The 27,524-nt window shown below is 46.9% G+C and overlaps 1 protein-coding gene across 4 annotated transcripts in view; it reads right to left on the bottom strand.

The window, feature by feature from the left end:
* Positions 1–13,422: 13,422 nt before the first annotated feature.
* The window catches only part of LOC105493332 (unc-51 like autophagy activating kinase 2), a 105,756-nt gene continuing 91,654 nt past the window's right edge, over positions 13,423–27,524 (bottom strand). For 2 of the 4 annotated variants that reach the window (XM_071082504.1, XM_071082507.1), the window contains 7 exons: positions 26,526–26,734; positions 24,737–24,915; positions 23,833–23,951; positions 23,324–23,481; positions 20,126–20,261; positions 18,868–18,966; positions 13,423–13,659 (listed from right to left, as the gene is read on the bottom strand). In XM_071082504.1, coding sequence (XP_070938605.1) covers positions 18,908–18,966; positions 20,126–20,261; positions 23,324–23,481; positions 23,833–23,951; positions 24,737–24,915; positions 26,526–26,734 — 860 coding nt within the window. In that variant the 3' untranslated portion in view covers positions 13,423–13,659; positions 18,868–18,907. Of the gene's footprint in view, positions 13,660–16,719; positions 18,967–20,125; positions 20,262–23,323; positions 23,482–23,832; positions 23,952–24,736; positions 24,916–26,525; positions 26,735–27,524 lie in introns of those variants that run through there. The other 2 variants (XM_071082506.1, XM_071082505.1) reach the window with 2 other exon arrangements.

Raw genomic sequence — 27,524 nt, forward strand, 5'->3', positions numbered from 1 at the left:
CCACCGTCCCTTGTCCAACCTTTATTTTCCATCCCTGAGACACCCCAACAGCTCCCATCCCTTCCTGGCTGGTGTCCCACATCAAAACGCCAGGTCCAGGAGAATTTATTAAGCAGACCTTAGTGAATGCGCTTCTGCCCAGCCAGGGTTGGGCCTATGGCCCTGAGGAAGGGGTCAAGGCCTCACTACCCCTCCCACCCTGGGTCTCGCTTTCCCTCTGGAATATCGGCTGGTAGGAGAAAAACGGGCAAGAGCGAAGGACTTCAGACTTAACTGGTGCTCCTGGGAGGTGCGGCTCTCAGCAGCCCCTGCAGCGCTTACCCGCCACTGGGTTCCTGGAGAAGGAGAGAGATTCCTGCTGCCCCCCATACCCTCCGCCAACTACCTTCCATGGGGCCCCTCACCTCGCCAGCAGGCCCCTGGCCATGGCATCGGCAAGGCGGCCCACCCAGCAAGCCTCTGGGGGTGCAGCTGGCCCAGAGGGAGTGAACGCGTCATCCCCATGCAAGACGCGTGTGCAGGCGCCGTGCTCAGCCCCTCTCTGCCCAGCCATCTCTGTCTCGTTCTTTTTTCTTGCTCAACCAGCTCCAATGACACAGCGGGCGGCCCGGCTAGTCTCTTGTATGAGAAGACATCCCAATGGGCAATGAAACGCCACCCCTTTCCTTGCAGGTACCCCCATCTCCATCAGGGAGTCCCTGGAGCCCCATGGTTGGCACAGAGTGGTGGGGAGCCCATCTGTGTGTGAGGCGGGTTCCAGGGAAGGAAGGAAAAAGGTCCCATTTCTCTCCCCTTAGGTTCATGATTCCTTCAACTCTCACCAGCTCTCCAATGTCTAGTTTTCTGTTTACGTGGCAGAGATGCTGGAAGATATGGAAGGGCTGGCTCTGCTCCCGCATCCTTGGGAGAGGTCTCCATGGGGCAAAGGGCCCAGAGCACACGAAGGAAGTACAGAGCCCAAGAGGATGGCATTTCAGGCCTTGGGACCCCTGGTGATGGGTGGAGAGTGGGTGAGTCTCCCAGTGCCTCCCAAACTGGAGCATGCTCCATTCCAGCTGTGTCCATCCACCCCATAATCACTGAGACAACCACAGAGCCCCCAGGGCCATTCAAAATCATCCACACAATTCACATACAATGGAATATTATTCACCCTTAAAAAGGAAGGAAGGCCAGGCACCGTGGCTCATGCCTGTCATCCCAGCGACCCAAGAGGCTGAGGTGGAGGATCACTTAAGACCGGGAGCACAAGACCAGCCTGGGCAACAGAGTGAGACCCCCATCTCTACAAAAAAGAAAATTAGCCAGGCATAGTGGCACACGCCACCAGGGTTGCTTGAGCCCAGGAGTTTGAGGCTGCAGTGAGCTATGATCGAACCACTGCACTCTAGTGGTGGGAAACAGAGCAAGACCCTGTCTCTAAAAAAAAAAAAAAAAAGGAAGGGGGCTGGGCACAGTGGCGTACACCTGTAATCCCAGCACTTTGGAAGGCCATGGCGGGCAGATCACTTGAGGTCAGAAGTTTGAGACCAGCTTGGCCAACATGGTGAAACCCTGTCTCTACTAAAAATACAAAATTAGCCGGGCATGGTGGCGGGCACCTGTAATCCCAGCTACTCAGGAGGCTGAGGCAGGAGAATCACTTGATCCCGGGAGGCAGAGGTTGCAGTGAGCCGAGATTGTGCCACTACACTCCAGCCTAGACGACAGAGCAAGACTCCATCAAAAAAAAAAAAAAAGGGAGGAAATCCTGACGTGTGCTACAACATGGATGAACCTTGAGTGAAATAAGCTGGTCACCAAAGGACAAATCCTGTATGATTCCACTTACGCGAGGTACTGAGTGGTAAAATGTATAGAGACACAAAGTAGAATGGTTAGAATGATGGTTGTCGGGGGCTGACTGGAGGGGAGCGGGGAGTGAGTGTTGAATGGGGACAGAGTTTCAGTGTGGGGAAGATAAAAGAGTCTGGGCCAAGTGCAGTGGCTCACGCCTGTAATCCCAGCACTTTGGGAGGCTGAGGCGGGCGGATCACCTGAGGTCGGGAGTTGGAGACCAGCCTTGACTAACAAGCACAAACGTGTTGCCTGACCAGGTTTGTTCATGGAGGCCTGAGAGGGTGCGATGGGTGGGGCGGAGTGGGGTCACCCTGAATGCAGGGCAGAGGTGCTTGGACTCTGTTCTGGGGGCAGTAGGGAGCACAGGGTAAACTTCAGGTGGACGTGTATTAGTTGGCCTCTCCTGCAAATGACAAGCACCAAGAGAAGACACTGCTTCAGCCCGCTGGGAGGAGCCCGGGCTCCTGCTGCGATGCAGGTGTAGGAGCGAGCTCGGGGCCTGGGGCCCGCTGCAGGAGGGTGCGGTCTGTCTCCCTTCCTCTCCCTCTGCCCTCCCTGCCCTCTGCCTGTCTCTGCACATCTGCCTCATTCCTCCTGCCTGCTGGAGGAGAAGCGGGAAGGAGACAGGGAGTGTCCATGAACTCCCATGCCTGGGCTCAGTGAGGCCCCACACTCATACCCACAGCCCTAGCCCCGAGGCCTGCTTGCCACCAAAGGCAAGCATCTCAACACATAGCCTAATGCCTTCTGTGCGAATCTGTGGGGCCTCACGCCCCACTCACCTGTCATTTCGAGATTTCCGCGCTCCTGCTCCTTGGCTGCCCTGCCCCACACCCCACCCCTCCGTCCTGCCACCCCTTTGTCCACCCATCCATCCAAACCCTGCCTCTGGGCCCTCCGGAAAGCACAGTCCTCCTCCTCCCTTCCTGAACCCCAAATCTGTTTGTCCAAAGGACCAGGGCAGCTTCCCTGCGGCCCTCCTTTCCACGGGTGCTGCCTTCCTCCAGGGCCCTCACGCCTCAGGACCTGGGGTGGAGAGGGCTCCTCCTACCTCCGTGGTGCATCCAGGCCACAGAGCGGTACTTTTCTCCACAAATCCCAGCTCCTCGGAAGCTCACACCAGGGCCCGAGGCCCCTCCTCTCTCCCTCTCCCTCAGGGAGGCCCCTGGGGCCCTCCTCGCGAGATGCTCAGCCCCAGGGCCCTCGGCTTCTGATCTCATCTGCACGGACTTTTTCTTCCATGCGCCTTCAACTCGCGCTGCCAAGGTCCCACTGCGAGCGATGAGCTTTACGCTGTGACAGCCCTGGCCAAGAGAGAAGTGCTTTCTCAAAACTGATGATGCCTGTCTGGGACCAGCAGGATCAGAGCTGGAACTAAGGAACAAACACTGGCAAATAGGTGCCTTACTCTTCTCTGTAGACCTATTTTTTTTTTTTTCGTATTTCTTTTGTAGTGAAAATACATAAAATAAATTCACCATTTTAACTGTTTTCAAGTGTAGAGCTCAGTGGCATTAAGCACATTCACACTGTGTACAGTCTTCAGCTCTCTCCATCTCCAGGACTTTTTCATCTTCCCCAAACTGAAACTCTGTGTCCATTAAAAAAACAACTCCCCATAGCCACTGGAAACCACCATTCCTCCGTCTCTATGAATCTGACGACTCAGTGCCTCATGGAAGTGGAATCATAGAAGATTTGTCCTCTGTGTCCGGATGCTTTCACTCAGCATGAGGTCCTCAAGGTGCATCCCGTGCTGCAGAACGTCAGGATCCCCTTCCTTTTTCGGGCTGAATAACATCCCACCGTCTGTCTATGCCTCATTTTGCTCCTCCACTCACCAGCCCGTGGACACTTGGGTCACTCCTACCTTTTGGCTATTGCAAATCACGCTGCAATGAACATGCGGGTATGAGTATTTCCTTGAGACCCTCTTTAGCTTCTCTTGGGTTTATAATCAGAAGCAGAATTGCTGGATCATGTGGTAATCCTAGGTTTAATTTTCTGAGGAACTGCCAGACTGTTCTCCACAGCAGCTGCACCATTTTAACATCCCCAACCGCCACGCACAAGGGTTCCAATTTCTCCACATCCTCACGACACTTATTTTCATGGAGGTAACTTAGTCACCACAGTGAACCAGCAGGTCTCAGAGTTTTGCTGTCAGAAAAACAACTCTCTTTTCTCCCCTCTGACCTCTGGAGCTAGTTCTTCCTGGACCTTGGGACGAGAACTGGGGCAAGTCCATGATGTTCCCAGTCCCTCTCCGATCATGAATAACAGCATGATTTCAGTCAGTTTTTAAAAAATGCCTGTTGGGGCCGGGGCGTGGTTGTTCACACCTGTAATCCCAGCATTTTGGGAGGCCGAGGCGATCTGATCACCTGAGGTCAGGAGTTGGAAACCAACCTAGCCAACAGGGCAAAACCCTGTTTCTACTAAAAATACAAGAAAATTAGCTGGGCGTGGTGGCGGGCGCCTGTATTCCCAGCTACTGGGGAGGTTGAGGCAGGAGAATCACTTGAACATGGGAGGCGGAGGCTGCAATGAGCCGAGATCATGCCACTGCACTCCAGCCTGGGCAACAGAGCAAGACTCTGTCTCAAAAAAAAAAAAAGTCCGTTGGGGTAATCCTTGGAGCCTCTTCCAGGTACCTCCCCCAGTGGACCCCTGCAGCTGCAGGTGCTGTCAGGGGGCAGGAGGCCCTATAGGCTTCTCAGCCTCCCCACCTTGCTCCTCCTTCTCCTACCCCTCCCCCACCTCCTTCTCGGCCTCAGTGAGCCCTGGCTCCACCAAGATCACAGAGGGAAGGCAGGCAAAGGGGCCGCAGAGCAGCTTTCTCATCTGCGCCAGTCTCAGGTGGTTCCCTCTGAGGTCTGAAGCTTGCTCGCTCACACAGCAGCTTTTGACAGCCTCCCACACCCTCTGTCCCCAAGGACTGCTGCCTTGGGCTCCCTTTGACAGAGGAGACACCGTCTCTGCAGATGGCTCATGCTCCTCCGCTGCCCCTTAGCCTCTGACAGACACCCCTTGCTTTCCTGCCAAGGCCCCCTTACCCCAAGCATTGGAGCAGCCATGTTGGACAGGACCCCCAGCTCTCCCTGCCTAGGTCTCTGCCCTCATCGCCCCCTCAGCACTGCCGCACACTCTTTGGCCTACAGAGTGTTTGAGAGCAGCTGGCCAGAAGTGAACTCTTGGCCATTTGATTTTTCAGGCAGCAGACACCCACCCAGCATGTCTCCCAGGCTTCAGAAGATACATAGAAAAGCTCTTCCAAAGGTGCCACCAAGGAGGGGTGCCAGCAGCTTCAGCCCTCCATCAGAGAGGGACACTCAAAGCAGTCTCACCTAGCATCCCTCAAAAGCAGGGCCGGGGAAGGAGAGCCAGCGAAAGGGCAACACTGAGTTGGGTCCTGGCTACATCCATGGGGACGCCTGAGCAACGGTCTGGCTGGTCTCCCCTGGCCATGGTACACCCGGAGGACTCAGCACTGCTCTCTGCTGCTGGCAGGTTGGGCTTAGCAAAACCAGCCTGGTGGGCCCACCGGTAGCCTGTAACTCCATCACCATGGCGGGCTTATCATGGGCTCACGGTACAAGCACCAGGGTGGCCAAGGACGGAGGCCGGTTGACCTCCACTAGACAAGTCATTCACCTCCTGAATCTGGATTTGGCCATGGGGCTTTTGCTTTGGCCAACGGGACACTGGAAAATATGAGGCACGCAGAGACATGTAGGGTGCTGGTGCTTGGGCCCTGGGACTTGCTCTCCTCTTACCATGGGACACCACCATGTAAACAAGGCTGAGCTGGCCTGCCAGATGATGGCAGACAGGAGGCCAAGTCATCCTTGATGTCCCAGCTAAACATCATGCAAGTCTACAAACCCAAGTGAAGCTGCCTTAGACCACTGACCACCAGCCATGTTGACTCAGAACAGAACTGCCTAACTGGCCCATAAGCATGATAAGAAATAATACACACTTATTATTTTAAGCCATTAAGTTTTGGAGTGGTTTGTTATACAGCAAAAATTAACTCATACACTTTTTAGCAACTGAGAATACTGATAGATACCCACATCCTATTAATCTCCAAAGCATTTTAACTCCTACTCATCTATTGAAAACATCCATCATTCTCATGTGAGTAAGTTTCATCTGGTCTCCCTGAATCCATTTGTGGCCCTCTAATCTTTTCTGCAACCTGCCAATCTGATTAGGCCACATCCCATGCTTAAAAATGGCTGCAAGGCAGGTGCAGTGGCTCACCTCTGTAATCCCAGCACTTTGGGGGGCCAAAGTGAGTGGATCACTTGAGGTCAGGAGTTCCTGACCAGCTGGCCAACATGGTAAAACCCCATCTCTACTAGAAATACAAAAATTAGCCAAACATACTGATATGCACCTGTAGTCCCAGCTACTCGGGAGGCTGAGGCAGGAGAATTGCTTGAACCCAGGACACAGAGGTTGGAGTGAACCAAGATCCCGCCACTGCTCTCCAGCCTGGGCAACAGAGCCAGACTCCGTCTTAAAAAAAAAAAAAAAAAAAAAAGGGCTGCAAGCTCATCAACATACCTCTCCCTCTCCCTCTTCCCACCCAGACTCTCTGACCTGCAGTCACACAGTGACAGTGCTGACAGCCTGTGTTCTGTCATGGGCTGAAATCCCCGACTTGCTCACATATACATAGATACGCTTAAAGCTGCACCTAAGCAGATCCGTCTGCTTCATTTACATCTAGAGATGGGCTGTAAGAACATAAGCGCTGGAGGAAGCCTGCCTGAGTTAGAATCCTGGCTCAGGCACCCACCACCTTTGAGAAATTAAGCAAGTTACTTAACATCTCTAAGCTTCAGTTTCCTCATGGGCTGGCTGTGGGTTCATATAAAATGCTTAGAACTGTGACTGGTAGGCAGGGCGCAGTGGCTCATGCCTGTAATCCCAGCACTTTGGGAGGCTGAGGCAGGTGGTTCACGAGGTCAGGAGTTCAAGACCAGCCTGGCCAAGATGGTGAAATCCCGTCTCTACTAAAACTACAAAAATTAGCCAGGTGCAGTGGCAGGCGCCTGTAATCCCAGCTACTTGGGAGACTTAGGCAGGATAATCGCTTGAACCTGGGTGACAGAGAGCCAGAGGATGCAGTGAACCGGATCGTGCCACTGCACTCCAGACTGGGCAGCAAAGTGAGACTCTGTCTCAAAAACAAAACAAAATGAAACTGTGACTGGCACAGGGAAGGACATGCAGTGTATGTCAGCCATTATTATCATTTTCCACAAATATCAAATATATGTTGAGTACCTACTATCTCCCAGGTACTGTCCTAGGAGCTAGGGACACAGTAAGACAGTAAGGCTCCTGGCTTTAGAGAGCTGACGTTTTAGTGAGGTGATAATAATAATAAACAAGTAAAAATACACACAAGATAATTTCCGAACGTGATTACTGCACTGCAGAAAGCAAACCTGCTGGCCTTTGCCCATGCTGGTCTCTCCCTCAGAACACTCCCCTCTCTGCCGACTTCATGCTCCCTTCTTTCCTGGCTTCCTTGGCTGGTCCGGTTCCCCTACCACAAGTCCGCATAACAACATCACCCGCCTCTCTTCTGTGGCATTAGTCACAATTGTCATGTTGTCTTTACCAACGTCCTGTCTACAGTGTGTGCCCCATGAGGGCAGGCCATGCCCTTTCTCCCCTGTGTCACAATATAGCGCCAACTCACAGCAGGTGCTTAATAAACAACTTCAAGGGAATGAATGACGCAGGAAAAAAGACCCAATATCAAGCCAAACATCACAATTTCTCAAAATTTGTCCATTAGCCTCCGGCATAGGAAACATCCAGGGAAGGGAATTCCTTCCTACCCTAGACCTTGCCTGCCCCACACCACCGTCCTGCAAGCTTCTCCTGGCAGCAGGCTTTTTTTTTTTTTTTCTCTGACGTGGAGTTTTGCTTCCGTTGCCCAGGCTGGAGTGCAATGGTGTGATCTCGGCTCATTGCAACCTCCGCCTTCTGGATTCAAGTGATTCTCCTGCCTCAGCCTCCCGGGTAGCTGGGATTACAGGCGCCAGGCACCACACCCAGCTAATTTTTATATTTTTAGTAGAGACAGGGTTTCACCATGTTGGCCAGGCTAGTCTTGAACTCCTGACCTCAGGTGATCTGCCTGCCTTGGCCTCCCAAAGTGCTGGGATTACAGGCGTGAGCCACCGTGCCCAGCCGGGATTTTTTTCTTCTATGCGCTAGTAGGCCTGAGGTCTTACCTTTCTCACCTACAAAAGCCCATCTAGGCCAGGCGCGGTGGCTCACGCCTATAATCCCAGTACTTTGGGAGGCCGAGGCGGGCGGATCACGAGGTCAAGAGATCGAGACCATCCTGGCTAACACCGTGAAACCTCGTCTCTACTAAAAATACAAAAAATTAGCCAGGCGTGGTGGCGGGCGCTTGTGGTCCCAGCTACTCGGGAGGCTGAGGCAGGAGAATGGCGTGAACCCGGGAGGTGGAGCTTGCAGTGAGCCGAGATCGTGCCACTGCACTCCAGCTTGGGTGACAGAGCGAGACTCTGTCTCAAAAAAAAAAAAAAAGAAAAAGAAAAAAAAAAAGCCCATCTAGAGCAGTCCTCACATGGGGCAGCCCCGCCCTGCCAAGCAGAGGCAGGCCCCAGGAGGGACATGTGGCGAGGGCAGCCCTTCCCTCCTGCGGGTGGCCCTGAGTTCTGCAGGTCTGAGTCTCCTTTGGGGCAAGCTCACTCCCCAGCCTCCTCTCAAGGCAAGGGCAGATCTGACCAGACCCAAGAGGGGATCGAGGAATCTTTGGGGCAAGACAGCAGAACTTCTTTGGGGAAAGGGGACTTGAAGACTCACCTCACTGCTTCCCTTAAGGGAGATGGGCTTCCGGGGAGCTGGGAGTCCCCATCACCTAGTGACAAGGGGGCACCGAGGGGGCAGTTCTCATATTTTCTGAGTTTGTGCCTTTTCTGAGGTTTTCCTCAGACTCTCAAAGGGGTCCCTGATGGCGACCCCTTGGGAAGAAGTTACCTCACTGTCCCTTCTCCCCTCCCCATGCAAGATACTGTCCTTTCTCAGGGAGCAGCCCTAGAAGCCTCACTGCCTGGGGGCGGGCGCCCTCTGCCGGTTGAGGGCGGGACCGGGTCTGGCTCAGCGCACGGGGTGCTGCTGGCAGTGGGGCTGGTCAGGGAGACACGTGGGGCTGGACAGGTGTGTGGGGCCTGACCTAAGCTCCTTCTCCAAGGGCAGAGAAAGCACTGAGGTGGGGATATGACTCCCAGGGGTGGGGCCTGCCGCTGACAGTGCGTGGCTGTGGGGGTCCAGAGGCACATGACCTCAGAAGAGTTTGTTTCAATGCAGACAGGCAAGGCCTAGAGTATACACTTCGTATTTTAAAAACCGAGGACAGAGCTAAAATATTTATAGAGGATCGGCCCCATGGTTTTTTGTCAGCCCCACAGCAAGGAACCAGAACTTGGTTTTGCAAAAATCAATATGCTCACATAGCCCTACTGAGACACGGCAACAGCCCAAGGCCCGGCTCCCTGACACTGTAGGCAGCTCTTTATAGGAACAGGGGCATCAAATCCCAGCACGGCAGGGAGAGCCTCACTTTGCTTACTGCCATCATTTATTGAGCACTTGCTAAATGCCAGGCACTGTGCAAAGAGCATTTTCCCCACACAAGCAGGATTAGAAGGTAGTAGTCCTCTTATCTTTTCTAATGGATGGAAAAATTGAGGCTCAGGATGGGAAGGTAACTTGTCCAAACAACACACAGGAAGATTAAAAGTAGAACACCCCATTTCTCAAAGAAGCAGAAAAATATGTTCCAAAACTACCAATGGAGAAAAATTTGCATGCTGTAAACTAACAGTTCATTAAATTCTGTTTAAGGCTGGATGCTTTAAACAGATCACGCCGGTAATCCCAGCACTTCAGGAGGCGGAGACGGGCGGCTCACCGGAGGTCAGGAGTTCAAGACTAGCCTGGCCAACATGGCGAAACTCCGTCTCTAATAAAAATGCAACAATTAGCTGGGCGTGGTGGCACAAGGCCTGTAATTCCAGCTAATGGGGAGGCTGAGGCAGAAGAATTGCTTGAACTCGGGAGGCGGAGGTTGCAGTGAGTCAAGATCACGCCACTGTACTCCAGCGACAGGGACTGTAGAGAGAAAGAAAGAAAGAGGAGGGGAGGGGAGGGGAGGGGAAAGAAAAGAAAAACAATGGAAAATTCCAGAAATAAACAATTCCTAAGTTTTAAGTTACACACCATTCTGAGCAGTGTGATGTAGTCTCCTGCCATCCCACTTGGGACACAAATCATTCCTTTTGTCTGGCGTGTTCATGCCGCAGATGTGATCCACCCTATACTATGTGATTGTATAGGGAAAAACAGCATACATACATGGTTTGGCACTTTCCAAGGTTTCAGATGTCCACTGGGGGGTCTTGGAGCATAACCTCATGAATACGGTGGGACTCCTGCAGTTGTGACAGAGACCATACGGTCTTCAAAACCTAAAATATTTGCATTTTTCTGTACAGGAAAAGCTTGCCAACCCGTGGTCTACACACCTGGTATCTTGGACCATCCTGCCCCAGACTTCCTCTGTAACAACGCTTATAATGTCTCTATGACCACAGAAGTAAAAGGAAATTGTGACCTTTACCAATAAGCAACTTATTTTTACAAATTACTTACGTAATAAGCATCCTGTTTCCAAAACAGACCTCAGTTTTCATGTCCGTTTTGAATGAACATTTGTCACACTGCTGGCTCCTTTGTTACTAATGGTATATTATTGAGATCAACTTTTCTTTTTTTTTTTTTTTTTTTTTTTTTTTTGAGACTGAGTCTGGCTCTGTCGCCCAGGCTGGAGTGCAGTGGCCGGATCTCAGCTCACTGCAAGCTCCGCCTCCCGGGTTTACGCCATTCTCCTGCCTCAGCCTCCGGAGTAGCTGGGACCACAGGCGCCTGCCACCTCGCCCGGCTAGTTTTTTGTATTTTTTAGTAGAGACGGGGTTTCACCGTGTTAGCCAGGATGGTCTCGATCTCCTGACCTTGTGATCCGCCCGTCTCGGCCTCCCAAAGTGCTGGGATTACAGGCTTGAGCCACCGCGCCCGGCCGAGATCAACTTTTCTAAGAAATGTTATTTTAGCACATGTCCCATGGAAAGGAGGGTTTATGGCTCCACAATACAGATGTGACAAAGAGGAAGCAGCATGTGACTGCCAACAAGGAGAACCAACAGAGTGGGTCCTGAGGCCTCCCGTGTCCTTTCAGCCTCGCTCTGCTCCTCCTGCTGCTGGCCATGCCAGCCTCAGCCAGGGGCTGCCATGGCAGCTCATTTGACTCTCACAGGAAACCTGAGAGGCAGGTTGTGTTTCTCTCTCTGCTTTACTGACAAGGACAGGGAAGCCCAGGGAGTGAGGCGTCTCACCCAGGTCAGTGTCAGCACACACAGGAGGCAACCAGAGCATGTGGCAGGGCCCCACAGGACACCAGGGCCTCTCAAACCCACTACCCTTTCAGGCCCCTCTGCTGCTCACCATTGGTGACATGAGGCTGTCAGGAACAAAGGGAATTTCTGGATTTTCTCCTAACATTTTCTCCCACTTTAACCTCCCTTCATCTGTTGAATTTACTGCAAATCTTTCCTAGTCTTTTAGTTTTCCTATACTTAAAAAACCTTGTTTCTAAAAATTAAATAATTAGGCTGGGCACAGTGGCTCACGCCTATAATCCTAGCACTTTGGGAGGCCGAGGTGAGTGGATCACCTGAAGTCAGGAGTTCGAGACCAGCCTGGCCAGCATGGTGAAACCCTGTCTCTACTAAAAATACAAAAATTAGCTGGGCGTGGTGGCAGGCACCTGTAATCCCAGCTACTCAGGAGGCTGAGGTAGGAGAATCATTTGAACCCGGGAGGCGGAGGTTGCAGTGAGCCGAGATCACGCCACTGCACTCCAGCCTAGGCGACAAAGCGAGACTGTCTCAAAAATACACATACACACACAAAAAAATTAGCCAGGTGTGGTGGCACACACTTGTAATCCCAGTTATTTGGGAGGCTTAGATGGGAGAATAGCTTGAACCCAGGAAGCAGAGGTTGCAGTGAGCCGAGATCACGCCATTGCACTCCAGCCTGGGTAACAGAGCGAGACTCTGTCTTTAAAAAAAAAAAAAAAAAAAAATTTATTATGTAAGCTCATGGTTAAAAATATTAGCATTATGGAATATAAAATTAAATGTCTCTTATAATCCCAGCACTTTGGGAGGCCAAGGCAGTGGATCACCTAATGTCAGAAGTTTGAGACCAGCCTGGCCAACATGCTGAAACCCTGTCCCTACTAAAAATACAAAAAAATTAGCCAGGCGTAGTGGCGGGTGCCTGTTATCCCAGCTACGTGGGAGGCTGAGGCAGGAGAATCACTTGAACCTGGGAGGCAGAGGTCGCAGTGAACTGAGATCGCACCACTGCACTCCAGCCTGGGTGACTGAACAAGAATCCGCTTCAAACAAACAAACAAAAGTCTCTAAAATAATTCCCATTTTCCAGGTCCATCAGACACTACAGATAGGGAAGGAAAACTTAATTCCATTGGACACCCACAGATATATCTTGATCATCTTATAAACACTTAAAATATATTCAAATCTTTTGTGCATATTTTCATCATATTGTAGAAAAGTTCTCTCCAAGAGACAGGTGTATGGGGGTGCTGTTTTCTTTCTCAGAATGTAAAAGGGATTTATGAAAAAACTGTTCATGCTCAGAATATTCTGGGTTTCTACTAAATCCATTTTCCAATCACAAGGCATTCCATATCAAAGCCTGCACTCTTTCTGCTCCTTATGAGAATTCCTACCTAAATCAGCCATCTTTGGTTTAGCTCCAAAATGTATCAACTCACCTTCATCTTCACTGAAATTTTCCAGAGGGAGCAGAGCAATAGCCTCTAGCCAGGGCCCCTCAGAAGCCCTGGCTGTAGGTTTCCCATCACTGCTTCTGAAGGGAAACCATGTGCTAGACAGGAAGTCACTTTATTGTCCGTGAGACTTGGGAGAGGCCTTCCAGAGATCCGGCCAGACTCAGGCCACTATCTTCTTCCCCAGCCTCTCCCTGTAGTAGCGGGTGGGAGTGCCAACGTAAACAAGGGCCCTCATGTGGGCTGAGACGGGAACAATAGGACAGAAGGTAGGAGAAGGCAGCAACTGGGTGGACTTGGTGGCTGCAAACAGGGTTCTACACGCTGTCCTCCTCCTGCATAAGCCAAAGGGTACCGGCACTGAACGCTAGGCTGGGCAGGCCGAGGTAAGAATGGGAGTGCACGTAGCCTTGGTGGGGCAGCCTCTAAAGAGCGTTCCTGGAGAAAGGAGAAATGGGCTATGTCTACTGCCATCAGTGAAGGAACTGGTCCCAGGAGGCTGGCAGGGCCTGTGGTGGGGGAAGGTCCTCTGGGCACACCTAGAATTGAGGGTCCTCCCACTTCCCACTGAAACAATTCCCTGCTGCTCAATCTCACTGCCATATGCAAAAACAAGCAAGCAAACAGGAAAACTTAAAAGTGGGTTGATCGAATGCTTGAGTTTATTAACATGTCTCCGAAGTCTTTTTTACTGGGAGTTTCAGGGTGGTCTCTGAAATCCATTGCTGTTGAGCTCCAACTCCAGGCCCCATGGGGTTGCACCAAGCTGTTCAACCTCACCTGTTTCTTGAAATTTTGCTCCCTTCCACTAGGCAGAAGATGGGTCCAGCAGGAGACATTGGAGCACCAAATGGAAAAGCTCTTCCTTCTTTCCCCTCTTCCTGCACATCAGAAAGAATGCATTAGAAAGACAAGGAGTGTGCATTTGGGTTTTCTAAGGGTGAGACAGTGTGGGGCTCCTGTAGGGAGGTGGGTACTCCTGCGCCCAGTGTGGCCTCCTGCTCCCCCCACTATTCAGCTGTGGGGTTTTTCCTTGGGGGAAATTACTTTCCAAATTTGATTTTTCCACCTGTAAAAGGAGGCAAGTAAGGGTTGGTATGAGGATCAAATGAATTAACAACTATCAGACTGACACAAACATTCCACTTAAACAGCCAAATTGACTTAAAAGGGCAACATAGATGTCTGAAGTTAGAGTGCCTGGTGGGTAAGCTGGAGAAAGGAACTTCTATGCAAGAACTGTGTCCTTTCAGAAGCTCCAGCCAGAACGCACATGGTTCGAGAGAGCCCTGAAGACAGGCATTGCCCCACACACACACAGAACAAATTGCTCTCCACCCTCTCCCAAAACAAAACAAGAACAGTGAAGAGCCACAGACTGATGACCAGTACAACGGATACAGTATTGCTGAGCCCTTCCATGTGCCAGGGGCTGGGCAAAGAATTTCATATTATTTCTCACTTCAATTCTGTGAGACATGCACTCTTCCCCCACTGACAGATTCGGGGGAGGAGAGGAACTTTGCCAAAGAACACACAATTGCACATGGTGGAGCTGGAGTTTGAGACCAAGTGGACCACTAAGCTACCTGCCAAATTCAGTTGCAGAAACCCCAAAGCAGGTATAGAACACAGTTTCCAATAAACAAGAGCTCATATCGGCACTTCCTAGTGATAGAAGCTAACTGTCCAAGAGCACGACTGTCTTGGGACAGGAGGTCATGCTGCAGAGCCCAGGGTGGTCCGCCCTGCACAGAGAGGGAGTGCAGACCTAAGGAGAGGCACACTCTGTGAAAAGAGGAAAAACCTACAGATTGATTCCACCTGTTCAGAGCAACAGGCACGGCTTCACTTGGGACCACATGTGCCCAGGGGCTCCACAGGGCTGGGTCCTGGCTCTGTGGCCATCTCTACACAGCCTCTGCTGGGCTACTCTGTGAGAGGTCACACTGGCTGGCAGCAGGATCTCAGCCTCTGCTCCTTTCCCTAGTACAGTTTGATCTCTGAGTTCACTTTGATCTTTTTTTTTTTTGAGACGGAACCTTGCTCTGTCGCCCAGGCTGGAGTGCAGTGGCCGGATCTCAGCTCACTGCAAGCTCCGCCTCCCAGGTTTACGCCATTCTCCTGCCTCAGCCTCCCGAGTAGCTGGGACTACAGGCGCCCGCCACCTCGCCCGGCTAGTTTTTTGTATTTTTTTTAGTAGAGACGAGGTTTCACCGTGTTAACCAGGATGGTCTCGATCTTCTGACCTCGTGATCCGCCCGTCTCGGCCTCCCAAAGTGCTGGGATTACAGGCTTGAGCCACCGCGCCCGGCCGCCCACTTTGATCTTTTACCAGTTCGGCTTCACCTCTTGCACCAAGGCTGTGATTTCTCAGGGCAAGTTGTCAGTTTTCCCGTATGCAGTGTTTTTCTAGGTGGATTGTTTCTGATGTGGTTTCCTCTGATGCAGGTGAGGGAAGTATCACCTTGACTCCTCCCCCAATACAATTATTCTCACAGGGCTCTGCTAAACATGAGACTTGGGAGGGACCCAAGAGCTTGCTTGGCTGCAGATTCAAGGGTCCAGAACTCAGAAGAAAGTGGTCCGAGGTGTCTAGAAACAGGCACAGATGCTTCCAGAATGCACTTAATACCAAGTTCTCTGAGCAGTAGCTACTCCCTGCCAAGTAACCCTCCTTGAGAAACACTGATCAACCTTGCTTTATTCCAGAAAGAATTTAAGACTGCCTACAGAAAACACGAGGGAGCATAGTTAAAATGTGTGAAGTCCTCCTCCAAAACATGTACTAACCACTAATATCAATATTAAGGATTTTGGCCAGGCACGGGGGTTCACGCCTGTAATCCCAGCACTTTGGGAGGCCGAGGCGGGTGTTTAAGACCAGCCTAATACGGTGAAACCCCATCTCTACCAGAAATACAAAAATTAGCTGGGCATGGTGGCACATGCCTGTAATCCCAGCTACTTGGGAGGCTGAGGCAGGAGAATCACTGGAACCCAGGAGGCAGAGGTTGCAGTGAGCCAAGATCGCGCCATTGCACTCCAGCCTGGGCAATACAAACAAACAAACAAATAATAAGGATTCTTCAGATATCCAAGTCCAGGTCCTCATATCCACTATGTCCAACTCAACTTCTCCTTATTACTGTGCAGACCGAGGCAGTCCAGCCCTAAAAATCCCCTCCTCTCAAGCTCCTAGACGGGACTCTAGTGAGGGGAGAACTGCTGCCCTGGTAATTCCTATTGTGGGGACAAAGGAACATGGGACTATGGACAATAAGTTACTTATCAGTCTTCACTGGAAGTTGTTTCTCTCAACTAAAATTATCAAAATTGGGTGTTACAATTTTTAACTTGATATTCCCAGACAAGTGCCAGGAGAGAAGCTGTTGCAAATAGCTGGCTGAGTGGAGAGGAGAGAGCCTCAGCAGAGAGGCAAGCTGGAGGGAGGGATGGATACTATCCTTCTCTGAACTGAAGCAGTCACAGGATGGCTGCACACAGCACTCCCGGCATGCAGAAGGGGGCGTGGGGACTCAGACACTCTGAGATGCATGGGTTTGGGGTACCCACTCGAGGCCTCATGTCCACTGTGTCCAACTCAATTTCCTCCTTATTACTGTGGAGACTGAGGCAGCTCGATCCTAACAGTCCCCTCCTCCCGGCTCCTATTCACCACTCCAGCGAGGGAAAACAACTGTGCTCTGGTTGCTTCTCTCAGTGGAAGGAGGGGACAGGGACTATGGGAAACCAACTATCTAGAGCACAGGCCTCCAAGTCCAGTGGAGGGTACAGTTAAGCAAATCCTTACAGGAGTAATAGCTGGTCAGCAATTTTCCAGGTTATCGTTTGAATACAGGTGTCAACCCATGAATGTATGTATGAACTGGTACATTTCCACTTTATGAAACACGATATGAAATTAAAAAATACTCAGGGAAACATAAAGCATTTGTTTATTATTGCTATACTCAAGGCAGTATCTCTTAAAACAATTAGCCTTGATAATGGAAGTATAACCAGAACCATTATTCATGAATTTACAGTTTGTTCTTTTCTGCTGTTGAGACTTCACTGTTTCACACACACCATCTACCCCAAGAACTTTATTATACAAGAACAAGAAGAATTAACTTGAAAGTCACAAAGCATGGCTTGACAGCTTGCCTAGTTCCTGACTTTAGGCCAATCACGTCCCCTCTCTGAACCTGTTTCATCCTGTGTTAAAAAAGAAATGGGAGAGGAAGAGGAGAGGATAGAATAAACCTACAACTGAGATAACACAGGTGATAACTGAAAGAATATGAATGAAATTTCACTGTGAATAAAAAACATTATACACAATATCACTAATAACAAATAGGGCTGGGAAGGTAAAACAGTCTATGTTCCTGGAAGCCTGCATGACAGCAGCTGAGAACTAAATCCTGGGGCAGGACAAAGGATATTCATGGCCAAGTCTCTAAACTCACTGATGAAGTACCTGGCTCAACAAGTCACTTAATATGTACCCAGCTACACCCTAGAAACATTTTGTCAGTTTTATTTTACCTTAATATACATTTGTACAGGCAGTAATAAAAAGGCTATTACACAACAATTCAGTGAGTTTTACCTAGTTTCAAGAATAATGCATGCAGTTACAAATGAGAGGTAGAAACACTGTATTAAAGACCTAAAAATACAAACGTCATATAAATAAATGTTCAAATTAACTCCTGGAATTTCATACAGATAAATAAGGTAAAAATTACATTACTTTGTCAAAGTAAAGGAAAACCCATGTTTGTTTTTATCAGTACATTAAAATGAGATTAATGCCAAAGAGCTCTGTGCAATTTGTCAAAGAGTTCAGATTATTTTATGTAAAAGGATTAAAATAAAAGGATTAAAATTGGTGAATGGTTTATTCAAGTATTCAAGCAGGTAAGTAAAAGAAACCAAATAATATACAATGTAGGAACCATTCCTGGAGGGATATTAAGTTAACTGCCTGCATTCTCCATGACTAGCTATTTGGTGAACTGTCAGGATTAACATGAAAAATACACATTAGGCAGAAAAGAGCTGCCCATTTTCCTAAGAGAAAACAAACTTCATTTTCCACTCACTTCATGTAGGAACTCCACATCACTAACAAGCCTTTAGGTCACCAACTTTGTTTTGGCCCTATTCAAATTCTCAAGAGTATCTCTTGATCCATGATTTTTTTTCCTAATACTGCCCAAATAAACCTAGCCTTTAGTAAACCTAAGGTCACAGGCATCAATGTACATTTTGCATGCACAATAAAAAATGGAACCAAAAGCTAACAAAAACATTACTGAGAAAATCTGTAGGTGTAGATGAAGAAAAAAAAAAATTGCAAAGGTTCACATGAATACAAGTTTTAACCACTTAAAAGTTCACTGGAGATTACATGTGAATTCTGGGAAGGGTATATGTATACAATCAAGTAAAATATTTTAAACAAGTCCATTGTGCCTCGGTTAAATTACAAAATCCAATACACAGTTGTTTTAATAAATTAGTGCAATATGAAAGATTTTGGAAGATTAACATGTGTCCATATTAGGATCAAATTGAAGATTTCAAAATTTCTTCCAAGATCCATGTTTCACTTCTTCTTAAGCTATTTCTTCCTGAGCTGTTTAAATATACATGCTCAGATTTAAACAAACTTACTCCAAATATCAAACTGCCTGGATGAGGGGTGAATACTTTTACCTTTATACCTCAGCAAACACATGGAATTTCACACACTGCTCTGATGAACCGAGTGATGAGCACTCACTTTGTTACATTTTTAATTATCTTTAAGAATAACTGTACCGGTTATCCTAGTTCTAAGGTACATTTATTCACCAAGTCCAAACTGGGAGCCAAACACTCTTGCTCCTGCTTCTACAAAGAAAAAGGGAAAGGGTGACTTTCTCCAATAAGGCAGATTTCCTACAAATATGTAGTTTTTGGATTGTTTTTCCCTTTTGAAATCACTGCTTGTTCTTTGGTAGTCACCAGTTAAGAAGCTACAGTTTCCTGGGGATGGGGTGACAGAACTCAAGCTGTAATCCCAAAGGCATCACCTCAGGTTCCCACCACCGGTCCATGGGATGAGCCTGCTGCTCACACGGTTGCGGTGCTATGGCAGAGCGCCGACAGTCTTCTCTCAATACTACATTTATCTAGAAATAAAATAACAAAAATGAAGAACTAATGACAAAAATCACTAATTATATTGTCATCTCTATTCTATCTTTGCCCCAAAGTTAACAGTTCTGAACATGTTTTCTTATTTCTGCTTGGTAATAGTTTAGATACGACTTCTAGCTTAGTGCTGCAAAGTGGTAAAATTTAGGTAAGCACGTCGGCTAGCTTGCTACATAACTAGCTTGCTCAAAACTGCAAATAGTCTTAGAACTGCCATCCTCTTGTGGCTACTCAAAATGTAGTGTGACCACATACACTCCAAACAGTCCACCACCTCTGCCTAAAAAACCAGATTACTGGGCTTGTGTGTCATAAGTAATAACATCCTGGTATCCCATCAATCTCCACTCTGCTAACTATACCAAGTCTGCAGTACACAGAAGTTTCACAGGACTCTTCAGTCACTAAGCCCATGAGGCTTAAAATAGTTGCATTTAATAATAAAAATAAAGTCCTCCTACATATACGAACACTTGCCAACAAAGTAACACAGTGTAGAAATCTAAAGATGAATTACACAGTCATCAGTGCTTTTCATGCATCACCTATAATCCTCACAACAACCCTGCAAGGCAGGTACTGCTGTATCTATCTATGTATCTATCTAGCTATGTATTTATTTATCTATATATCTATATATGTATCTATGTATCTACCTACCTACCTACCTACCTAGGATGCAGTCTTGCTCTGTCACCCAGGCTGGAGTGCAGAAGCGCGATCTCAGCTCACTGCAACCTCTGCCTCCTGGGTTCAAGTGATTCTCCTGCCTCAGCCTCTCAAGTAGTGGGGCTTACAGGTATGGGCCATGATGCCCAGCTAATTTTTGTATTTTTAGTAGAGACGGGGTTTCGCCACGTTGGCTAAGCTGGTCTCAAACTCCTGAACTCAAGTGATCCGCCCACCTTGGCCTCCCAAAGTGCTGGGATTACAGGTGTGAGCCACTGTGCCTGGCCCTACTCCCATTTTATGAAAAAGAAGCTGAGGCCGCGCAAAGGCTCAGTGATTTGCTCAAGGCTGGAAAGACACGATTCAAACCCAGGCAGGATTCCAAACTCCAAGCTCTTTGTACTATGCCTGTGGTAGACAATTAAAATGAAGTCAGTAAATACACTACTTTGCAAGTCAACTTACATTTATGTACATTTTCAATATCTGCAGGGTCCTGTAGAATCTTAGTTAGGCCTTCCAAAAGAAGGGCTGCCTTATGATAGCGATAAACAATATCTTCGGTCTGCTGAAACATCTCATCAAGGGCTGCAGACTGAACCTGGAACCAGTCAACAAAAACACAATTCTCTCAATTTTTCCAAGAAAATACAAATGCATTTGGGCAATGAAGCTTTAAATGGAATCCACCTAAAATTAACACATTTTGGTAAAGTGATATAATCTACAAAACTGCATAAAATTCAAAGATTCTTTGGGATGAGCAATACATAAGAGCAACTTCATAAAAAGTCATTCTGCTTTCAAACACAGCCTTCTGGTATTCAGAGGTATGCCTCATAGATTTCTTACTAGAACCCTTCTAAACTGGCTCTTTTATGACTTCACCATAAATTGATTTTAAACACACACTTCCACACAAGGGTAACCTGAAATTTCATTAAAGTAGATTCTGTTTCAATCATACAATTAAATGATGCTAACAGTCACTTACTGGCTTTATTGGCTTCTTTTTCTAGCCAAATAATTTTTGGGTGTTGTCATTCATTCATTCAAATATACTTATTAAGCACCTACTAAGTGCCAGGCACTGTGCCTACAACGAAGGAGAGCTCGCAGTCTGGAGGGAGATACAGTCCTGCAAAAAATGCAATTCTAATTCCAAGGGACACATGGTATTACAGGAGGAAGCACTGGATGGTACGGAATACAAAGGGGATGCCTCTAACCTATATTATGGAAGAAGATGATTAGGGGAAGCTTCCAGGAGGTGCTGTTTGTGCTGAATCATAAAGCAACAGCAGAAGTGAATTAGGTGAGGAAAATATGGGAAGGGGCTCTCCAGAAAGAGGGGATGGTAGCATTATTCACAGGGGTTTCCCCATCGACATTCTGATTTTCTCTTTCATCATTAAATACCAAAACTCTCAGTAATCTAGTATCCAAATTTACTTGTTAATACGCTATATCTTTGTTTTTAATTTTAAAAATATATTAATGTCTTCTTATACAGATGGGGTCTTGCTCTGTTGCCTAGACTGATCTCGAACTCCTGGGCTCAAGCAATCCTCTCGTCTCAGCCTCCTGAGTAGCTGGTACTACAGGTGCTTGCCACTGTACCTACCTATTCTCTCTCCTTCAAAAAAATAATTTCAAGTAGCTAATAACAAGCAAATAAAATGGATACAGAAAATCAGAGCCAAGACAAGTAAAAAGAAAAAAATAACTTAAGTGTTAATGCCTCTAAGCTCACTAAGCAGCCAGGAGGAAAGGAGGAATTTATTAAGTTATAGATCTCTTTATTCCGAGAAGGAAAAACAGCATAATAATACTTTATGGAGAACATTTTTCTGGTGCAAAATTCTAAAAATAATTTATCATATAAGGTCTCAATTCAGCATACAGTGATGCAGTGCGTATTATTCACCTCAACAGTTTACAGCAATATGATATACACTATTTTTGTCAAGAATTTATATTCCAAAGTTATTTTCCTATGGTTATTTTAATAAATTTCAAAATAAGGCCATGGAATATAACAGCACAGTTCAAAGTAGACAAATGGAAAATGGAAAGGGGGATCTATTATGTTAATGTGTAGAAATACAATTAGCACGCCCAGCGTGGTGGCTCATGCCTATAATCCCAACACTTTCGGAGGTCAAGGTGGGTGAATCATTTGAGGTGAATCATTTGAGGTCAAGAGTTCAAGACCAGCCTGGCCAACATGGTAAAATCCCATCTCTACTAAAAATACAAAAATTAGATGGGCATGGTGGCAGGTGCCTACAATCCCAGCTACATGGGAAGCTGGGGCAGCAGAATCGCTTGAACCTGGGAAGCAGAGGTTGCAGTGAGCCAAGATCATGCTGCTGCACTTCAGTCTGGATGACAGAACAAAATTCCATCTCAAAAAAAAAAAAAAAAATATGATTGGCTAACAAATGAATTTTCCCCCACTTAACGACTTTTTCAACAGCCTCTATTTTTATTTCTACTTCAGAGCAATTTTTCCCCAAGAGAGGCAGAAAACAAATTATTTCCAATATTATAACCAGAAAATTGGAAAAGGAGGTTTTACTTTGTGTCTACACTACAATAATTATCAGTAAGTGGGACCTGAGCACATAAATTTGTGTGGATTGATTAATAAAGCAGTGTTTTTTCTTTTTTCTTTTTTTTTTTTGAGACGGAGTCTGGCTCTGTTGCCCAGGCTGGAGTGCAGTGGCCGGATCTCAGCTCACTGCAAGCTCCGCCTCCCGGGTTCACGCCATTCTCCTGCCTCAGCCTCCCGAGTGGCTGGGACTACAGGCGCCCACCACCTCGGCTAGTTTTTTTTTGTATTTTTTTTAGTAGAGACGGGGTTTCACTGTGTTAGCCAGGATGGTCTCGATCTCCTGACCTCATGATCTGCCCGTCTCGGCCTCCCAAAGTGCTGGGATTACAGGCTTGAGCCACCGCGCCCGGCCAGCAGTGTTTTTTCTAAGAGTTTTTTCAAGCCTAACTTTCTTAAACAACAGAAAATGCAGGAACAGATCCTGCTAATGCTTTTAGATGCACACTATAAAAAGATTAGATCGGCTGGGCACAGTGGTTCATGCCTGTAATCCCAGTACTTTGGGAGGCTGAGGAGGGTGGATCCCCTGAGGCCAGGAGTTCGAGACCACCCTGGCCAACATGGCGAAACCCCATCTCTACTAAAAATACAAAAATTAGCTGGGCATGGTGGCAGGTGCCTGTAATCCCAGCTACTCGGGAAGCTGAGACAGGAGAATCACTTGAACCCGGGAAGCAGAGGTTGCAGTGAGCTGAGATTGTGCCACTGTATTCCAGCCTGGGTAACAGAGTGACTTCATCTCCAAAAAAAAAAAAAAAAAAAAAAAAAAGATCATTCCTAATGCCAACAATGTTTAATAAGAGCTGTAATAAACTTTTAGCAAATGTGGTAAATTACAAATGTGGATTTGTAATTACATCAAATACATTCAATAAATTACATTAAGAGTTGCTTAAATCCAATTACTTCTTTAGTAGAAGGCGATCCACAATACTTGGGATTGAGACATTATCTTTTAAAATGATAGCTGTCAAATAGATATTCAATTAAAAAGACACTTAAAAGATAAGTAGTACTATACAATATTAAACCTTAGAAAGGGTTACCATTTCTACAGCACAATTATAGATGAGTTTCTCTGCAGTCACACTGTTGATTTCATCAATAAACCTCTGTTTGTCAGAGAAGAATCGATTCAGCTTTTCTGTAAGTTTCTTGCACATGGTGATGCAGAATTTATATCGTTCGTTCAGATTTTTGACAACTGAAAAAAATTGAGATGGGAACTAATTTTAATTTTCCTCCAGAAATAAAGACACAGTGATATGTATCTTTCTTGCTGATATATAGGGAAGGTGTCACTAGTGATCATTCAAAAAAAAGGACCAGAAATAGGATTCTTTCATATGTTATCTCTTTCAATATGAAAAGATTGAGAATAATGCACTTCTGATTTATATCAATTAAACTGCAAAAAGTTAATAACCCAGCATCTTTTCTCTTTAAGAATATTGAAAAATAAAAATAACAGTGAGTACTCATCAGACACTCTCACGGTGTGATGGGAAAGAGCAACTTAAGGACCCCTGGAGTCACACGCTGCCTTCTCCCATACCTTGTTTCACTGCTGTGGATGGGCTCAGTTTCCCGGACTTGATCTGGGCTTTGGCAAGATGCAGAGAAGCCGCAAGCAGCTGTGCTGCTTTCATGTACAACACCAGCTGCTCCACCCGCCTGCACCCAAAAGACAGTAGCAGAGGGTTATCTAGTGAACTAATCTAATGTGGCACTCTACACAACAGGTCAACATTAACATTGCCTTTCTATAAAGGAATAGCATCCTCTTTGATTTCCTTTTTTTTTTTTTTTTTGACAGAGTCTTGCTCTGTCCCCCAGGCCGAAGTGTAGTGGCTTGATCTTGGCTTACTGCATCCTCTACTTCCTGGGCTCAAGGGATCCTCCCACCTCAGCCTCCCGTGTACTAACATCTGGGACCACAGGGGCGCACCACCATGCCTGGCTAATTTTTGTATTTTTTGTAGAGACAGGGATTTATCATACTGCCCAGGCTGGTCTTGAATCCATGGGCTCACGCAATCCTTCTGCCCTATCCTCCCAAAGTGCTGGAATTACATATAGGCGTGAGTAACTGCGACCAGCCCTCCTTAATTTCTTAATGCACAAGTAAACTCTAGAGGGACAAGGCATAAAGAGGTGTGTACTTTGAAAACAACGGATACACTCAGATAAAAATAAATACAATCTATTTACATAAATAGTAAAATTTATGTAATTTTAATGTAATTATCAACAGTATAATTTACAAGGAAAGGCAACACTAAGGTTGTATAATCTCCAGGTCTTGGCTCATATAGTGAAATCTAGTACAATGAAATAATTGAGACTCCTAGCTTTTAGCAGTGAGATACGATCTTCAGTGGATGACAATACCTATGACTTAGACACAAGTTTAGAGAAAGCATGAAAAGTCTGGAAATGAATGACAGGGGGGTACCCACCCCCAGTCTTTGCTCAGCTGACTGATCTGGTCCACCACCACACTCTCCTGGATCTGGTACAAGGACACAGCAGATGTGCACAGCTCAGGGTTTCCTCCCCTCACGGCTGTCAGGTCCAGCACACATTCGGTGAACATCAGCATCACATTCAGATGGCGTAAGGTGTCCGTGTGTTCCCGCTGCAGCAAAGTCAATTTGTCTTAGAAAATTTCAGATTAAAAATCGGTACATACTCATTTCTGTACATAAACCATGGCCACTGATCACATTTTCTATACTTATGAGTATCAGAATGACAAAAGGAGATTGAAATTTTTAAACTTCAGAAAGCTGGTAAGAAAATGAACACAAATGAAATCAAATGTAGGCATATGCATGTGTTTGTGTATATATATCAGAGTACCCACATAAGTAAACTCTCAGGATGAGTCGCTGTGCTTTTACCAGAAAAAGAAAAGAAAGCTGAAATGATTAAACCAATATACATGAGACAAAAACGTGACAAGTTAGACACCAAGATTATAAGGATACTATAGGTGCTAAATTACACCTCTTGATACTGTAGTGAATTCTGTTGACTTCTTATAATTTCAGAGTTGCTTTACTTAATTTCTGGTGGTTTTTCAGTTAACAGTGATTACTAATACCAAAGCTCTAAATTTCTGTGATCTTTTCAGTTAGTTAAAGAGGGGAGTGTGGGTAGACATAACAACATTCAGAGGGCTGTCATTTAAAAATGGGTATTCTAGGCCAGGTATGGTGGCTCACGCCTGTAATCCCAGCACTTTGTGAAGCTGAGGCAGGTGGATCACCTGAGGTCAGGAGTTTGAGACCAGCCTGGCCAACATGGCGAAACCCCATCTCTACTAAAAATACAAAAATTAGCCGCTGTGGTGGCATGTGTCTGTAGTCGCAGCTACTCAGGAAGCTGAGGCAGGAGACTGGCTTGATCCCAGGAGGTGGAGGTTGGAGTGAGCTGAGATCGCGCCACTGCACTCCAGCCTGGGGTGACAGAGTGAGACTGTCTCAAATAAACAAACAAATAAATAAATAAATGGGTATTCTAGAATGTTGTTTTGAGATTTGTTTTTAGTTATAAATGCATTCTGAAATCTCAAATAAGCCTAAAAGTTTCCCACTCTATTATGGTTAAAGAAAGATGAGAATCATTTTCCTGGTGACAGAATAAGCCAATTGACTTCTAAGTCTTTCTGTTCTGTGACAGCATATTGGACTATATGTTTCAACATACTGGAACATGTACTGGAATGTACTAGAATGCTCATGCCTGTAATCCCAGCACTTTGGGAGGCAGAGGCGGGTGGACCACGAGGTCAGGAGTTCAAGACCAGCTTGGCCAACATGGTGAAACCCTGTCTCTGCTAAAAATACAAAAATTAGCTGGGCATGGTGGCACATGCCTGTAATCCCAGCTACTCGGGGAACTGAGGCAGGAGAACTGCTTCAACCCAGGAGGCGGAGGTTGTGGTGAGCCAAGATCGCGCCACTGCACTCCAGTCTGGGCAACACAGCGAGACTCCATCTCAAAAAAAAAAAGAAAGAAAAACACAGAATCTATGCGTTTCTTCCTATAAACCAAAGCTTATTATGGATGAGTGTCACTGTCAACATTAATCTAAAACGACATCAGCGATACTTTTCAAACAGAAAAGGCACGTTAAAGAGAACATAATTTAGTAACTATTTAATGTATTTTGTTCTTGTCATCACTAGAATGTTCTCAGACCAAATCAACATTACATTCACACCACTATAGTCTCTTCTCTACCTCCATCAGCGTCTCCTCCGGCAGTTCAGGGGCTTCAAAGGTGATGAGCCCCTCCAGGCTGGGGGGTGAAGCACCGTAAGGCACGTATCTCAGGCTGGGAGCTGCCTCTGCTCCTGGAGGGGAAGAGCCGAAGCCTGGGCCAGGCGGGGACCCCACACACACGCGGCCACTCACGGCACACAGAGAGCCCCCCGAGTTGCTAGGCCCCACTACAAGGAAACAGAGGATACATGGCAGTGTCCAGAGTCAGGGCTTTCACACCCACTCCTACTCTTATGTACTGAATAAACCTGCTGAGGTGATAAAGGAAATGTTAAAAGAAACTCACTGACCCCTATGTACTATGTGAGGATATTAATAGTCTTTACCTATCCATGTTCATTGTTATTCCTTGTCTATATATTTTATATTAGACATCATCACAGCTGGTTTTTTTAATACTCTGGGTTTTTTTTTGTTTCTTTTTTGAGACGGAGTCTCGCTCTGTCGCCCAGGCTGGAGTGCAGTGGCCGGATCTCAGCTCACTGCAAGCTCCGCCTCCCGGGTTTACGCCATTCTCCTGCCTCAGCCTTCCCGAGTAGCTGGGACTACAGGCGCCCGCCACCGCGCCCAGCTAGTTTTTTGCATTTTTTAGTAGAGACGGGGTTTCACCATGTTCGCCAGGATGGTCTCGATCTCCTGACCTCGTGATCCGCCCGTCTCGGCCTCCCAAAGTGCTGGGATTACAGGCTTGAGCCACCGCACCCGGCCAATACTCTGTTTTAAACAAATTTAGATCATATTCATTTCTCCTTGCTGTTCCACAGGGCCTCATAATTATAAAACTCAATGGATGCATAGTGATTCATTAAGTTTATATATAATGTTTATCTGGAGTTATTTATACTATTTCTGATTTTATTCATATTACAAATAGCACTGTAATGAAATGCAGTTGTTCCTTCTTTTGAATAATTTCTTTGTGATAAATACTCTGAAGTGGTATAAGAAGGAATGGAA

The sequence above is a fragment of the Macaca nemestrina genome, chromosome 17, assembly GCF_043159975.1.
Source record: "Macaca nemestrina isolate mMacNem1 chromosome 17, mMacNem.hap1, whole genome shotgun sequence".
NCBI classification, from domain to species: domain Eukaryota; kingdom Metazoa; phylum Chordata; class Mammalia; order Primates; family Cercopithecidae; genus Macaca; species Macaca nemestrina.